Source organism: Schistosoma mansoni, chromosome 7, assembly GCF_000237925.1.
Source record: "Schistosoma mansoni strain Puerto Rico chromosome 7, complete genome".
Lineage (NCBI taxonomy): Eukaryota > Metazoa > Platyhelminthes > Trematoda > Strigeidida > Schistosomatidae > Schistosoma > Schistosoma mansoni.
Genome location: NC_031501.1, coordinates 5,382,869 through 5,399,672, shown reverse-complemented (window position 1 = coordinate 5,399,672; position 16,804 = coordinate 5,382,869). Strand labels below are relative to the sequence as shown.

Here is a 16,804-nt window from a genome sequence, read left to right as displayed (position 1 = left end):
TAATGTTGTTTAACCAATAATAATAATAATACAGAGATTTGTGAATAAAGATACGAGAGACAATTACATTTGGCTACGAAAGGTCGTAAGTACATAGTCAAATTAGGTTAAAATGATTAAACCAGTGGGAACCCACCTGCCAAGATTGTATGGATTACCAAAGGTACACAAACCGGGGATCCCATTACGACCTATTTTGGATATGTATAACTCTCCTCATCATACTATAGCTAAATGGTTGGTAACTTTATCCACGAAAAGCTGGTAAAACATAGTGTTAAGGATGTATTTCAATTTGTTGATAAAGTCAAAAATGCTAATACTTTGGGACTAAAGATGATGTCTTTGGATGTAACATCACTATTCACAAATGTCGCACTCATAGAGACCGTAGAATATATAGGGGAACAACTGATTGGAAATGAAATTGAAACTACAGTTCCTATTAATGTCGTGAAAGAGTTATTACTGAAATGCACCATGAATGTGGATTTCAAATTCAACGGAGAAATATTTAGACAAACAGATGGTGTTGCAATGGGTTCACCTCTGGGCCCTATACTAGCTGATATATTTCTAGCCAGACTAGAGAACGGTCCACTAAAAAAGATTATTCAAAAATTCAAATTTTACTGTTGATATATGAATGACACATTCGTCCTGTGTAAATATAATATATCACAGCAAGACGTGCTTAGGCAGTTTAACGAAGTGCATCCAGCCATTCTGTTTACATGGGAGAATGAGAGTGATGGCCGAATAGTCTATTTGAACGTCCTCTTAACTAAGAGAGCAGATGGATCGTTAAAATGAAATATAAACAGAAAAAGTACTTGAACTGGGCAGTATACACATTTCCTTGGCTTTGTACCTCTACAGTACAAACGAAACCTGATCAAAACCCTTAGCTACTGAATACGCACTATATGTTCAGCAGATGTAGTTGAAGATGAGCTAAACACCTTGCATAATGCTCTGAGGGAGAACGGATACCCCAGAAAGTATATAATTAAATATATGATCATGAAAGTGAAAATAGGCGGAATTCAAACGGTCAAGAAGAAGTCCTTGTTCATGCTACAATTCAGAGGTGATGCAGGTAGCGAAATACTAACTCAGAGATCAAGCAGATCAACCCAATAATCTTTCAACGCCGGTGAACTACGTTTAGTATTTTCTACGCGCCCAATGGTGACACCGAGGCTAAAAGATGAATTACCTAGAATGACCACCTCATTTTGTATTTATCAGTTCGACTGCTCCTGTGGAGCAAGTTATGTTGGTCGAAATTCTAGGAATTTACATTTTCGTGCTCGTGAACACCTCCCAGCGTGGCTAAGTACAGGTCTGGTGAAGAAAGTAAACAGCTCGATATTGGCCCATTTAGTACAAACTGGTCATAGTGCCAGTATAAACCAATCCTTTTCAATTATTTATAGGGTCAGTAATTTTTGGCCAAAGCTTGTCAGGCTTGAAGTCCTTCAAACGGCGGAGGCAGTAGCCATTAGGATGAAGAAACCGGAGCTATGTGTACAGAAGAAATATTTCCAACCCCTGTTCCTCCCTTGGTCAACCACAAGGCCAATTAATCAATAGTAATCTTAGCTATTGGATGGCCTAATTTGACTATGTACTTACGACCTTTCGTAGCCAAATGTAATTGTCTCTCTTATCTTTATTCACAAATCTTTGTATTTTATTATTATTATTATTATGACAATTGGTTAAACATCACTATTAATCTCCCCTATACATGATCCATTCACTTCACATTGATCCCTCCTTGTTACGTCTTACTAATTTTTCACACAATTTAATCTTCCACTTGATCGAATTGTAATTGCACTATCATATCTCTCTCACCCTATCTGACCCATATTTATTCTGATCACAGATCTTAAATTTTCACTTAACATATATACAGATTCAAATAAATTATAAGTTAGGTTTCAATTTATTTAACCAATGTGTTCTTTTTTAATGAACAGGACTGATCTGTCCAATTCATGGTGATAATTTATTGGCTCAATTTTCTCAAACTTTATGCAAAAGAAAAAATGGTGAGTAGTTCACGGAACGTTTGTTTCAAAATATACCTTTATTCTCTCAACTGTACCCCTTTTATTAAATTAATAAAATTATTTCGACAAAATTCAACAGTAATAGGACCATTTGATACTTGATTTTCTGTCATATAAACATCATATTACGGTATTTACCTGATTATATTGAATGAACTAGTGTTATACATGAATGAAAATGAGTAGATCTAGATTTTGAAAGAATAAAATAATAAATAAATCAAAAAGAAAAAAATAAAATATTGAAGATCGTTTTAAAAGTACCTGAGAAATCAAAAATCAAACGGGTTATTATAATATGAATACTCTTATCTTTATTCTTGTTATCTTGTTCCTGAATTCTTTTATCTTCTTTCTTACGAAATACATTTAAGGAGTTGTCTCTATCAATACAGATCCTATCTTCGTTAAGAAAGATTTTCGGTTTTATAATGATCACTTTTAAAATGTTCAAAAGATAAGAAAAGAGTCATTAAAGTGTTTAATAGTCTGAATACTCCATTTTTTTCACGTCTAAGTTTCAACTGATCTGGTAGAGAATACAACTAAATATAAAGACAACTGACCTTTTTATAATATGATGAGTAAAGATCTGGAAGTTTTAACCCAAAATTTTATTTGTACAAAATTTCTGTTTCTTATACGCTCAGTCATTATCTTCTTTTTGATAGATATCAGTGAAACAGACAGTGAACAACAAATGTCGAATTTTCCAGTTCTATCTACAAAAAATGAACAATCACTCATGAATATCACATCTTCATCAACCTTAGAAGAGTCTAAACAAGATTACAATAATAATCACAGTTCAAAACAAGCAATAAATGCGACAATAACTGCGCCGGTGCCCGGAACAAGTGTTTATGGGATGCCAACAATTGGGTATTCTAATAACGTATCTGAATCAAATAACAATAACACTGTTCAGCCGAATGGTCCTCAACGTATCGGTCCATATTATTTAGGTCCCACACTTGGTCGAGGTAATTTTGCTGTGGTGAAATTAGGCAAACATTCTCAATTATCTGTAAAGGTAACTTTATTTAAATCAAACTGAAACTGTATTTTATTGTAACTGATTGAGTAGAAATTAAATTTTGCTCAAAATTCTATTTGTACTCAACACTGCACCGTTTCACTTGTAAATTGCACAATTGCTGCATTCTCTGAAGATTAGTGAATGAGCAATTTGACTAACGTATTTAGAGATAGATTTTCAATAGTTTATCAACGGCTATGAGTTACATGAGACTGAAGCTAAAGAAACACTGGACAACTGGACAAACAGCACTATAAAGGTTCAATACAGCCTTCCTTCGAGATATTGACAAGCTCAATGAATTCAAGATAACTCAACAACAGGTTCCAAGCTCTACAAGATCTACTGAAAGAACAAGAAACTACTTTGGAGGACAACTGGAAAGGGATAAAAGAAGCACTAACTTCAACGTGTCAGGAGGTTCTTGGTCCTAAGAAGCATCATCACAAGAAATGGATCTCTATGGGAACCCTGGACAAAATTCAAAAAAGGAAGGACAAGAAACTAGCAATTAACAACAGTCGAACACGAGCAGAGAAAGTCAAAGCACAAGCAAACTACGCAGAAGCAAATAGGGAAGTAAAGAAAAGCATTAAAGCCGACAAGCAGAAATACATGGGAGAACTAGCAACGACGGCGGAAAAAGCTGCAAGAGAAGGGAATATGAGACAACTATATGATACAACGAAGAAATTGGCAGGAAGATATAGCAAACCAGAGAGACCAGTCAAGGACAAAGAAGGAAAGACAATCACTGAGATTCAAGAACAGAGGAAAAGATAGGCAGAATAATTCGAAGAACTGCTGAATAGACCGGCCCCATTGAATCCACCGAACATCGAAGCAGCACACACTGACCCTCCTATAGATGTCACTCCACCAACGATCGAAGAAGTCAAGATGGCCATCAGACAAATCAAAAGTGGGAAGGCGGCAGGACCTGACAATATACCAGCAGAAGCACTGAAGTCAGACATTGGAGTAACTGCAAACATGCTTCACCTTCTATTCAAGAAGATTTGGGAAGAGGAACAAGTGCCAATGGACTGGAAAGAAGGATATCTCATCAAGATACCAAAGAAAGGAGATCTGAGCAAATGTGAGAACTACAGAGGCATCAGTTTGTTATTAGTACCAGGAAAAGTTTTCAACAGAGTGCTGCTGAATCGGATGAAAGACGCAGTAGACGCCGAACATGGGGATCAACAGGTTGGATTCCGTAAGGATAGGTCGTGCACAGACCAGATTACGACACTATCGATCATCGTTGAACAATCAGTTGAGTGGAACTCATCACTATACGTCAACTTCATTGACTATGAGAAGGCGTTTGACAGCGTGGACAGGAGAACATTATGGAAACTTCTTCGACACTATGGAGTTCCTGAAAAGGTTGTCAACATTATCCAAAACTCATACGATGGACTACAGAGCAAAGTGGTGCATGGAGGACAGCTGACAGATGCATTTCCAGTAAGGACCGGAGTCAGACAAGGCTGTCTACTCTCCCCATTCTTCTTCCTTCTAGTGATTGACTGGATTATGAAGAATTCGACATCTGAAGGGAAATACGGAATACAATGGACTTCTCAGAATCAATTAGATGATTTGGACTTCGCAGATGACCTAGCCCTCCTTTCTCATGCACACGAACAAATGCAGATGAAGACAGCAAATGTAGCAGCAGCCTCCGCATCGATAGGCCTCCACATTCAAAAAGGAAAAAGCAAGACTCTCAAATGCAACACGGAGAACACCAACCTAATCACACTTGATGGCGAAACTCTGGAAGAGGTGGAAACATTCAAGTACCTGGGGAGCATCGTTGATAAACAAGGAGGATCGGATGCAGATGTAAAGGCGAGGATTGACAAAGCAAGGGCAGCATTTCTACAATTGAAGAACATATGGAACTCAAAACAACTGTCAACTAATTTCAAAGTGAGAATCTTCAATACGAACGTCAAGACAGTCCTACTGTATGGAGCTGAAACGTGGAGAACTACTACGACCATCATCAGGAAGATACAAGTATTTATAAACAGTTGTCTACGCAAAATACTCAACATCCATTGGCCGGATACTATCAGCAACAGCGTTTTATGGGAGAGGACAAACCAGCTTCCAGTTGAAGAGGAAATTAGGAAAAGACGTTGGAAGTGGATCGGACATACATTAAGGAAATCACCAATGTACATTACAAGGCAAGCCCTAACTTGGAATCCGGAAGGGAAGCGGAAAAGAGGAAGGCCAAAGAACACACTACACCGGGAAATAGAAGCAGATATGAAAAGGATGAATAACAACTGGAAAGAACTGGAAAGGAAGGCTCAGGACAGAGTTGGATGGAGAATGCTGTTTTGGGGCCTATGCTCCTCGATGAGGGGTAACAGGCGTAAGTAAGTAATTAAGTATGAGTTACATATTTGAGGAAGGATTCAATTCTGATTTATTATCAAGGATATTGTGAAAATTTTATCATCAATAACCAGGTCTGTTGGGAGATATCAACTCACTGAAGACATTCGTGAATGGTTGCTCAACTTCGTGGATCAGTTGAAGTTAGATATTAACACCGTTGAATGCCGGCTCACTGGTCTAATGGTTAGGCGCTCGCGCGCGAGACTGATAAGTCCTAGGTTCGACTCTCGTGAGGCGCAATCGCGAATGCGCACTGCCGAGGAGTCCCACAATAGGACGAAACGGTCGTCCAGGGCTTCCAGGTTTTCGATGGTGGTCTAGCTTCAATTGACTCATGACTTCAACTATATAAAAAAGTATCAATACATTTCTTATAAGACAGGATTTCATGAATATTTCAAGTAATTATTTAAGAATTTTCATTATATTTAGAGGATAGGTACATGAATAAAGAATATTCTTTTTCATTCCGTTCTCACTGAATTCTACAACTATCAATTCAAATTTATGTTAATTATCAGAAGGGGTTTTGTGGAGATTTAGTATTTTTCATAGTTTTAAACTGATAACTACTTTCAAAGTGAATACGTCATTCGGTGCTGAAATTTATGAATTTAGGATTGTTGGGAAAATAAAATAAAAGATATTTAATATTGAAATGACTAGCATGTAGAGTTTACTTCAAGGAATTCTTAAATTTTGCCCTCAAATGCCCTATACGGCTGGGTGTGGGGAGAGTCAGCTGTCCTCGAAATGTTCTCACATGATCACGCGTATACATCAACTAATAGGGATATCCTACACACTGCCTTCTCGTGGCGGGGATGCTGTCTATGAAATTGAGAGAACGAAAAGCGAACGTCCAATGCTTCAACCGGGTTGATGGATTTCTAGGATTCATCTAGGGGAGTTGGGAAACCAGGCTCCAGGATCCTGAGCAAATAAATGGCCTATAAACCTATTGTTGGTCACTGGCTAATATGGGACTGCATCTCTTAACGTTGCTCTACCGCCCTATGGATTAGACATTTAGGTCAAAGCGTCGGGTGTTGGCCTCCTAAGAAAAGAACATTCTTCAGTTTGCGCGCCCGGGCATTATTCCCGTCCCCGCACAAATAAAAGGATTTGTGTGGCACATCTATATTTGGTACCTCTCCGTACCAATGTTTATAAGTTTAAATGAATAAATAAACTCTCAAATTTAGAATTCTGTTTTTCTTCGTGTAAAGAGCATTCAACATGTCAAATGAAATGTAACATAATAAGTTTAAACTTTGTTTATGATCTGGCATTTATTCATTTTCATCATTTTAATTATTCAAAGTAAAATAGGTTCAATCTGCGTAACATTATATAGTCATCATTTTACAGTCGTTTAATTGTCATTTTCTAAACATCTGAATGTGATGTATTAGCGAAGACATTTTAACAGATAAATTTTAAACTCTTATCAGAGCTTTCAAAAGTGGAATATATAGACTTGTTAAACTATATGAAGTGATCTAGCCAGTGTCGGAAAGTATTGTGCTTTATTATTTACAGTCTTTTTTTGTTACACTCTTTTGTTGCTACTTGCTGATCATATCACTTGACCCTTTTTGATGTAATTTCAGTTAATAGTTAGGTTTTAGTTATCCGACAGTACAAAATATGAGAAGTTACATTCTCACAATAAGCGATGATCAATACAGACTTTACTTACTTCCTTAATATTTTACGTTTGCTGTGGGTCATTCACGCGCTCACATACCACTTTACGTCATTCTGATCTAAGCAGCTTAGTATTATCTTGAGAGAATATGCAACAAATTTACTCGATAGTCCTTCTTATAAGTTCGCATTTGATCAGTCATCTACTGAGTTTTTTTCTTTACTTTATGTGTACTGTATGTACGCTAAAATTAATACCATACGAGATGGTTTCAAATTGAAAGAATCATTTTTTATACATTTGTAGCGAATCACTTACAAAACAGTGTAGGAGAAAGAGAAGTTTCAATTCTTTTAAAGATCAAAAATGTGTTTTTCCTGAATGAATTCAACTAAGCGACAATTTGAATACATTTTTTTCCATCGCTTCTTACTTTCTTTTATTTTTATCTTTCTAGGTTGCCATCAAAATTATGAACAAAGATTTGATTGGTTCTAAAAATCTTGGTAAAGTCTCTCGAGAACTTGAAGCTATGAAACGTTGTCAACATCCACATATTATCCGTCTATATCATGTTATGGAAACAGAATCAAATATTTTTATGGTTACTGAATATGCCAGTAAAGGAGAGGTATTCGGTGAGCTTACTTTTGTTCATCTGTCAGATCATTACTTTTGATGTTACTGAAAAAGACACCACACAAAGTGACTCTATCTCAATGGGAAACTATGTTACTTCAAATGCTCACAAATCTTATTTCGACGATTATACTTTTACCTTGCATAAGATTTAAAAAGAATTAACTAAACGTTGCTTCTGAATAAAATTGATTCGGCTTCTTGAAACTAAAGTTCCTCTACATATTTTTCTATATAACGTTTTCATAGGCTTCAATCTATCTTCTGAACAGTAAATTTCGTTTTTGTTGTTACGTGATCGACATTCACATTCTAAGCCTGCTTAACACCGATTACTATTGTGCTACATTCATTCTTAAGAAGTCTGTGAACTTTAGTTGTCTTTGATTCAATCAGATATCAGTATTCTTCAGAGATGGTACTCTTTGTGAATATTAATTTACTGATATGATTTTTCACATTGATTCTCATGATACACATACAATGGTTCATTAGTTAACTGACACTAAACAGAAAATCTGACATTGAAATGATCAGACTTTAAAACTAAAACAATGATATGAAGATAGAAAAGTGTAAAAGATAAAGAACATAAGGTTATTGATTAATATGATGCTATCTGTCCAACATACATTTAAGCACCAACTATTTCAGGTTTATTCATACTGATACTCAATGGACAGTAATATAATATACTTCACAGATAAAATCGTCAAAATGTTATTGTGTAATAAGCATTTATAAAGTAAAGAGGTTATTATGGATTTTATGAATACATATATGAGTTAAAGATTATTTTTGGCAAAAATTATGAAGCACTAAACGACTGTTCGACAAGCAATGCATGACTTAGTGGTGCATACCCATGATACCACAAGGGTTGAGTCTAGAAACCCCAGTTCTAACGACAAGCGTGATAACTTTATAATACTTGGTTGAAACCATTTGTTAACAACTTCAACACTGGTGAATTTGTGATAATGGGCGATACTTGGTCAATATCACTGGTCAGGTAGTGTTTTCCGGTTTCTTATTTAACCAATCACAGATCACTGACACAGAACTTTTAAAAATCTTGCTCAGATATAATTATTACCACCCGTAATATTTTATGGACTGATTTGTATAGCTTAAATATTACTATAAACATACATACTAATTACATACTATAGTCATTTGTCAATTTAATTTATTTTATGTTCCATTCTACCAGATCACATCAGTCTATCTCATGCATTTACGGAGAAAGAAGCTAGGGAATTATTTTGGCAAATTGTTTGTGCAATCGAATTCTGTCATGCTTCAGGTATTGTACATCGAGATTTAAAAGCAGAAAATCTTTTATTAGACGCTGATTTCAAAATTAAAGTTGCCGGTAAGCTACATTCGCACATATGGCTCAAAGATTTAAAAGTAACTGATGATTTGTTCAATTTGAAATTGAGTGTTAATCTTGGAAAATCAAAAATGACTGGTTAATAGTTCCATTCTTATTTGGAACTTTTTAACAGCGCACATCTATACTTTTCAACTTCAGTCATTTATTGTGATTATTATTTCGTGAAATCAGCGGAAATTTGTTTCACATCTTACAAAACTGCATCTACAGACTGTTTTGACCTTATTACTGTATAGGATCATGTTTGAGAAGTGTAACCGTTGCACAAAATATGAAATTAGTCATCTTGTGTGGTGGTTTCGGGAGATTGCTCCCGAACTAGTTAAAGTTCTAAAGTGTTAGTGATTCAAATTATTTTGTTATATGTAGGTAAAAGTAAGAGGTTGTCTAAGAAATTGATCAAAATTAGATCAGACGAGTTGTACCAATAGCCCATATTCAAACAATAAAGCTTAAATCCGTGCATATGAAACGCACACTTGGGAAATGGATTGAATTTTACAATTTATTCCAAGAACTATTTCTGCACTAAAATTTATTATCATCAATAGAGCTATTATTACTATTATTATTATCATTATTATGAATCTTATCAATATTTTACTAAAAGCCTCCTTAATCTATTCAACGCTAGCCGTTGTTATGCGAGTTTTTTTCTATGGTCGGTTATTTTATAATCATAAAATATAGTCACTAAAACGTTGATTCAAAAGCTTAAAAAGTGGTCAGCTTATAAGTATATGCTGCTGTTAATATAAACTTTATACCAACCAACAGAATGGATCCCTTCTGTTAAACAAATCAGAATTATTCATTGCATTACTAGCTATTTTTCATAAATAACGTTAAATTTCCTGTCAAATATATGGGAAATTACATCCCCCCGTTCATGATTTCAATGAAATTCAATTATTTCCACAACCCCTATACTGATAATTATCATGTGCTCACTAGTGACTAGCTTCGAGAAAGAATTCAGTTCTTATGAGAATCCATGAACAGTGGAGTTCAACTGTATTGGGTGTGAGGCAGTTACTCACCTAAGAAAATGAAAGATGGTGGGGCAATAACGTGGATTGATTGAAGTCAGACAATAACACCGTCGGATTCCGGCTCAGTGATCTAGAGGTTCAGCGTTCGCGTGCGAGACTGGAGGTTCTGAATTTGATTCCATTGTGCGGGATCGTGGATGTACACTAATGAGGAGACCTATTCTCAAACGAAACAGATGTCCATGGCTCCCAGATTTTCAATGGTTTTCTAACACTGAACGGATCACGGTTTCGACGAAATTCAACAATCTCTACAACCCTATACTAATAATTATTTAATAAGTTTTTTCGAAGTACTTTTATTACAGTTATTCTTTTGTGTTCTACAAATTCCAAGTGATAAAAATATTTTTTTCATATCCATTATCACATCATGCAGGAGATTTAATTGAAGTCCAACTACCTTTCATAGTTGAATCTCTAGTTCAAGAGATGATTATTGTGTTATCAAATCACATAAATAGTTATAACTTATCCTAGGTTTTAAATAAATCCTCTCATTACATGTCAAAAAAGCACACCGATCATCAAAGTTTCTTCTCAAAATAGGAACTATTAAGCTAAAGATCACGTAATTTTTGTTCGAACAAAATAACTTACCAGTATATTTTAGCTAATCTCTTTCCAATTTAATGATAGATTTTGGATTTTGCAATTTTTTTCAAAACGATCAATTATTATCTACACATTGTGGAAGTCCTCAATATGCTGCACCGGAATTATTTAAAGGTGAACCATACGATGGAACATTGGCCGATGTATGGGTACGTTGCGAATTTCATAATACGTAGAATATTTGTCTTATATGGCTTATCAAAGATTATCAATTCAATATTCATGAATATGTAATAAATTATTTCACTGAACATCATTTCCATCGACTGAGGTGGTTCCAATGGGTTGTTTATGCTTAAACAAAGTCTAGCTTGGCACCTAATCTAACTGATATATGTGCATGTTGAAAAACATCGAAGCGTGGTCGCACAAAAACGAGACATAAACTATCAGTAATTAACTGTTGACCTGAGCTGTTTGCATTATCAAAGGTCCTTTTCGGAACCTGCGCAGTGGTTGTAATCTATGATTGAAGACTATGAGAGATATGACCTGAAGTTTACGTTAAGACGTAATTCCATTCATTCCTTATCTTCCTTGAGATGTTATGTTCAGTATCATTCTGTTCATTGTAGTCTTCCACATCAATTCCCAATTTTGAACTACATCCTGTATACAAGACATTCTACCAAATTCGACGTTAATTTCTCTTCCCTAATGTTCATTTCACTGATTTACTTTCACATTAACGGGAATCGATGACTATCATTGACTATATGAAACAAATGTTTTTGGAAAACATTTATTTTAGTGGTAAATAGTTATTTCCCAGTATCTTAAGCAAAACATTTTAAACGTCCTCGTCTATCTATAATTTCACTCAGACAAGCGTTTAAATAGGCAAAATGAACTCTGCCAACATATATTGTTTGTACTATGTTAATACATAATTAAATTAACAGGAAGCAAAAGAATTCGAATTGAAATAATGAAATGGATACAATGAATGCAACTCAATAATATAAATGACAAATGAAAAGGTTAATAATTGGGTAACTAATTTCTTCTTTTAAAAAATCTACTATGAAGAAGTGATGACCTCCTTGCTAGTTTTGTTTTCTTTTGCTCCTAATCGCTGACTCCTTTTTATCTAGAAAACATTGGCAGTAAATCAACTTGTTATTCCTTTTTTAGTGTTTATAATTTTCAAATTGATCGTGCAGTAAAATTTAACTTATTAATCTTGAACGATTTGACTGTACATTATCACAAAGAAATATGTCAAGTGTTGGAATTTCACAAAACACGAACAACTACCTACCATCCAGAAAGCAACGGATTTGTTAAGAGAACCATTTGGACTCCTAGAACGCTACTGAAAGTATTTGTTAATCTGGAGGAAGCTAGATCGCGAGACCTAGCTGTAAACAAATGTTCACTGGCATATCACGGTAGAGTTCACACGTCGACTGTACATCTTTACAAAGATTTCCACCTTGTAAATTTGACACAATAAATTAAAAATTGTCTATACAGTGCTGATTGGTTCATCTGTCCAATGTAACTTCATTTGAATTTTCGTGAATACAATCAATTCGAAATATTTTTACTGAAAATTGTTTATGAACCCTTGACAATTATAATCTATGTATAGAAAACATTTCTGATGAAATATCGATTATGAAAAATAATGTCATTTACATTAATTTTTTTCTATGTTTTAGAGCTTAGGTGTTATTTTATATATTCTTGTTTGTGGTTCATTTCCATTTCCCGGTGAATCCCTTGGTGATATTCGTACACAAGTACTTCGTGGTCTTGTACGTTTTCCATTTTATTTATCAACTTCTTGTGAACAAGTTATACGATGTATGTTGCAAGTGGATCCTATTCGACGATACAAATTAAGACAGGTGAGTATAAATACATTATCAATTTAAGTCAAATGGGATTGTTCTCTCTCATGAACAGAAATAAAAGTTGAATTAAGTTTTCTATTTTTCTTCTCTTCCGATCGGTACACATAATAAAAAAAGAGCCACTGTAAGCATAAATTGATCTATGAAGGACTACTTTCTATACAATCATAAATAATTAATCTTATTTGACATTAAACAAATTATTGTAGATTGAATGACTGTTTTGTATAGTTAATGGCTGTAGATAAACTATTAAGAAGTTCTGAAATTAAATTCAGAATATTATATTTAAAGATGTGCGTATTATACTGTCTCATACATAGCTTAGTGCACAGCAACCAATAAATTGTGAAAATAATAAATCTTAGATTTTAACCCAGAAAAAAACAACATTTTTTGTAGATAATATGTAACTAAGGTCATAAAAGACATCAATAATATTTCCAAGATTTATGTCCTATGCATGTTACTACTCACAGTACCTGGTAACATAAGTTTGAATATCATGGGGAGCATCGGTCACTACAGAATTTTAGATACTCCACATCTTCCCTGAACGTCTGGGCTACAATTCTTCCGACTGATCGGATTGTGTTTTTAAGAAGTAGTCCACAGTTCCAAATAATTTGATCTATTTAGAAATATAATTTCGAAGTTGTCGACAGACTATTATTGTGACTGTTACCACTGTTATTTTTATTATGAACAACTCTATTTTCATGTAACAACTAGTAGAACAGAATAGATGTTACCTCTTTCCCAGTGATTTTGTAACTCATGATAAAAGCTGTTTATTGACAAGCCTAATGTTTACGGAAATTACTTTGTCAAATTGTACACTGCAAAATTTATTTAGTATCATCATATTTAACCCATTTTAAATTATTTAGGTGTGAATGATATTCTGTTATTATTAATTTGTATCGCAGGTTACCACCACGGCATGGATGCAAGAGTCTCCAAATGTGGAACATTACAAATCACTTATGAACAAATATCAAAAACAAGCAAAAGAACGCCAATTTGAAGTTTTATTTCGTCATCAACATCCGGAACATAGTAAAATAGCTAAAGAGGAAGTTCTAGAAAGGGTTGAACGTAAACTTGATATTGGTGTTGTGAAAGCATTGTCTAGAGAGGCAGGTTTAGATGAAGAACAAGTATGTTATCAAGTGATTACGTTTTTCCTAGTCAATATTACTCCACATTTATTTTTAATCCAGATAGACTAAACAGTTCTTGAATAATGAATAATTCCCAATTACTTATGCTTTATTTAGATATTTGAAAAAGTCAATGAATAGACTTTTTTAAAAAATAAATTCACATGTAGTTCTGAGTCTAAATAAGTAATCAAACTGAAAATGAGTTTTGAACTTAACTAAATAAACTTCATAGTTTAGATCATGGACTGACTGTACATAGATAGCCATTGAAAAGCCGGAAGCACTGGTCAATTATTAAACCATATTATTGGAATTCTCTGCAGTACGCATCCACAACTGAATCTTCAAACCGTTAAGTTTGCATCCAATACATTACATTCAATAAATTCACCAGCCGTAGATTGAAAATGCTAGGAAATACCATAGTTGGACGTAATAGCTCTCCAATACTTCCTTAGATTCAATGGTTGTCTAGAAGCTACTTGTTAACACGAGTTCTCTGTGTAAACATGAATTAGATTGTAGTTCAGATGAGACTACGAGATCGATGATCGGCGTAAAAAAGGTAACGTAGAACGAGTGAAATAATCCCATTAGTGACCATATCAAATGTTCGATTGAAGATTACCTAATCTGGGAAATAAGTGATAGTAAAGTATGATGAGTGCTGAATATACTGTTAATTATGATAGAAAAGATACTTTTAAAATAATCAAAGAATATAGTAAAAATACTGGTGACTGAATCAGACGAGACATAAATTTACAGAAACATAGAAAGAGATCTATGTATTAAGCCACATAACAATTTAGATAAATTTTACCTTACTAGGTCTGTGGCTGACCAATGTAGAAAAAGTAACTAGACATTATTCCTCTGAATGCATAGTAACAAAATTTTATTTATGAGTTTTACTTCTAATGTATGAAAGATACCTAATCTGACCATTTTTGGCAGGCTAATGTCAACATGACAGACTGGTGATTACCACTGAACAACCATAGATGTATGCCCTCTTTGATCTGGATAGAGTAAGATAATGCTATTTACAGCATTAACTACACGTTTCCGTGCTCATTCTGTAGTATGTTCGTTAATGAGTCTCGTAAACATAAATAGACTAGCCTGATGTTAGTCGGCTGTAGCCTGATTTTCAAGTTTTACTTACATCTTTTAGATTCGCCAGTCCACAATTCAAAGGAAATATGACCGGTATCATGCAGCTTATGAATTATTAAAAGAAAAAATTAAAATATTTTATCATAATCCTATTCTACGAAATTTCGTTAATGATGAAGCCAAAAAACAAGCAGGGAAATTTTCCAAACTAACTACAACTCAAAGACCTGCATGGCAGCCAACCTCTGATGTTCTTGGTGGATGTGATATGTCTGAAGAACAAGTCAATACAAATGTTTTAAGTATAACCACATCAACAACACAACCAACTGCAATGCTTAGTGCATTGGATGAAACAATGTTAGAAGAGCAAACTCCTCCGAGCGATATTATCATGTCCAGTGATTCCAGTGATGTATCAGATGTAATGATGAAGGATACTTCTTTGTCTTGTTCTAGTGTTCATACAACTACTTCTACAACAATGAGCACTGTTTTTATCACGTCGTCCAATCTTGAAAAAACTGAAAATTCTTGTACTTATAATAAGCAGAATACAACTGACTCAACTACCAAGGAAGATTTCAGTGAAAGTAGTTTAAGAGAATGGAAATGTGCTACACAGGTATGTACAATGCAAGAGATTGTTGAGCATAGACATATTATAAGCAAATATGTGTTTAAAACTATCCTATAGAGTGAGTTGCTGAATTATCTGTGCAAATATAATGGATAGAAGTACAAAATCATAAAACTATTCATTGTTTTCATAGATTGAATAAATGTATACCATGTGATACCAGATTGTTATTTTTTGGATGTTAGGATTATTCAGTAATAAGTGTTTTGTAAACCGATGTAATTTCATTTGCTTTTTATATAACTGGTGATATTGTTCACTACTCAATGATCAATCCATGTAAATATCTTAACGTTAGGAAATCCATTCCCATGAAAGATGGTGACCGACAACAGATTCTTACGCCATTTATTCCCTCAGGATTGCGTTTAATCAATTTATTATGATTGATTGCCGTTCTTATTGAATTTTTCAATATGCATCAAAATCGTTAAAATGTAAGCAATAATTAATTGTTGAACATTAACTAGTATAAGATTAATTACTATATCTGACAGTTTGACGTTAATTATCTAAATTGTACAACTCTAGTCAAGACTATAATATCAGTCATGTAAGGTTTTGAAACACTGTAGTCCCCATAATGTTCACAAAAAAAGATAAGTTCACTTTGAATCAATTATCTAGTTAACTTTTATTGATTTTTAACGAATAAAATATAGATAAAAATATTCTTGTTTCTTTCTCTCTTATTTTTTTAGCCAAAAAATACTGAACTGAATGCTGCCATATGTATATTAAAAGTAAGTTTAATTCACTTGTGACATGTTTCAATGAATTTTTCTAATCAAATTGAATACCACAAAAGGAAATAACATTCGAAATGAAATTATAAGCAATGATGGATAGTGGCTAGCAGTAGAATCCAGGACGCGCGTTTCATCCTATTTGGGACTCGTCAGCTGGATGTACCTGCATCTCAGAGTTGATGTTCACTGTGGGACTCGAACCCAGTACCTCTCGCTTCAAACACCATTGCGTTATCCACTCAGCTACTGAGTCCTGATAGCCACATCAATGGGAAGATTTAAACAAAGAATACCAAGTGAATTCAAAATAAAAGTTTCACAGAATTCATTAATTTTTTAATTTAAATTTATCTTTGAATAAATAATATTAACAT

At 34.1% G+C, this 16,804-nt stretch overlaps 1 protein-coding gene across 1 annotated transcript; it reads left to right on the top strand.

Annotated features, from left to right (window-relative positions):
* Nucleotides 1–2,658: 2,658 nt before the first annotated feature.
* Nucleotides 2,659–14,060, top strand: Smp_057360 (serine/threonine kinase; the record flags this gene model as incomplete). Its single annotated transcript, XM_018798683.1, has 7 exons — nt 2,659–3,114; nt 7,650–7,830; nt 9,045–9,206; nt 10,922–11,046; nt 12,562–12,750; nt 13,686–13,916; nt 14,037–14,060. 7 exons carry the CDS (start codon nt 2,659–2,661, stop codon nt 14,058–14,060), a joined length of 1,368 nt encoding a protein of 455 aa, XP_018653601.1.
* Nucleotides 14,061–16,804: the final 2,744 nt, after the last annotated feature.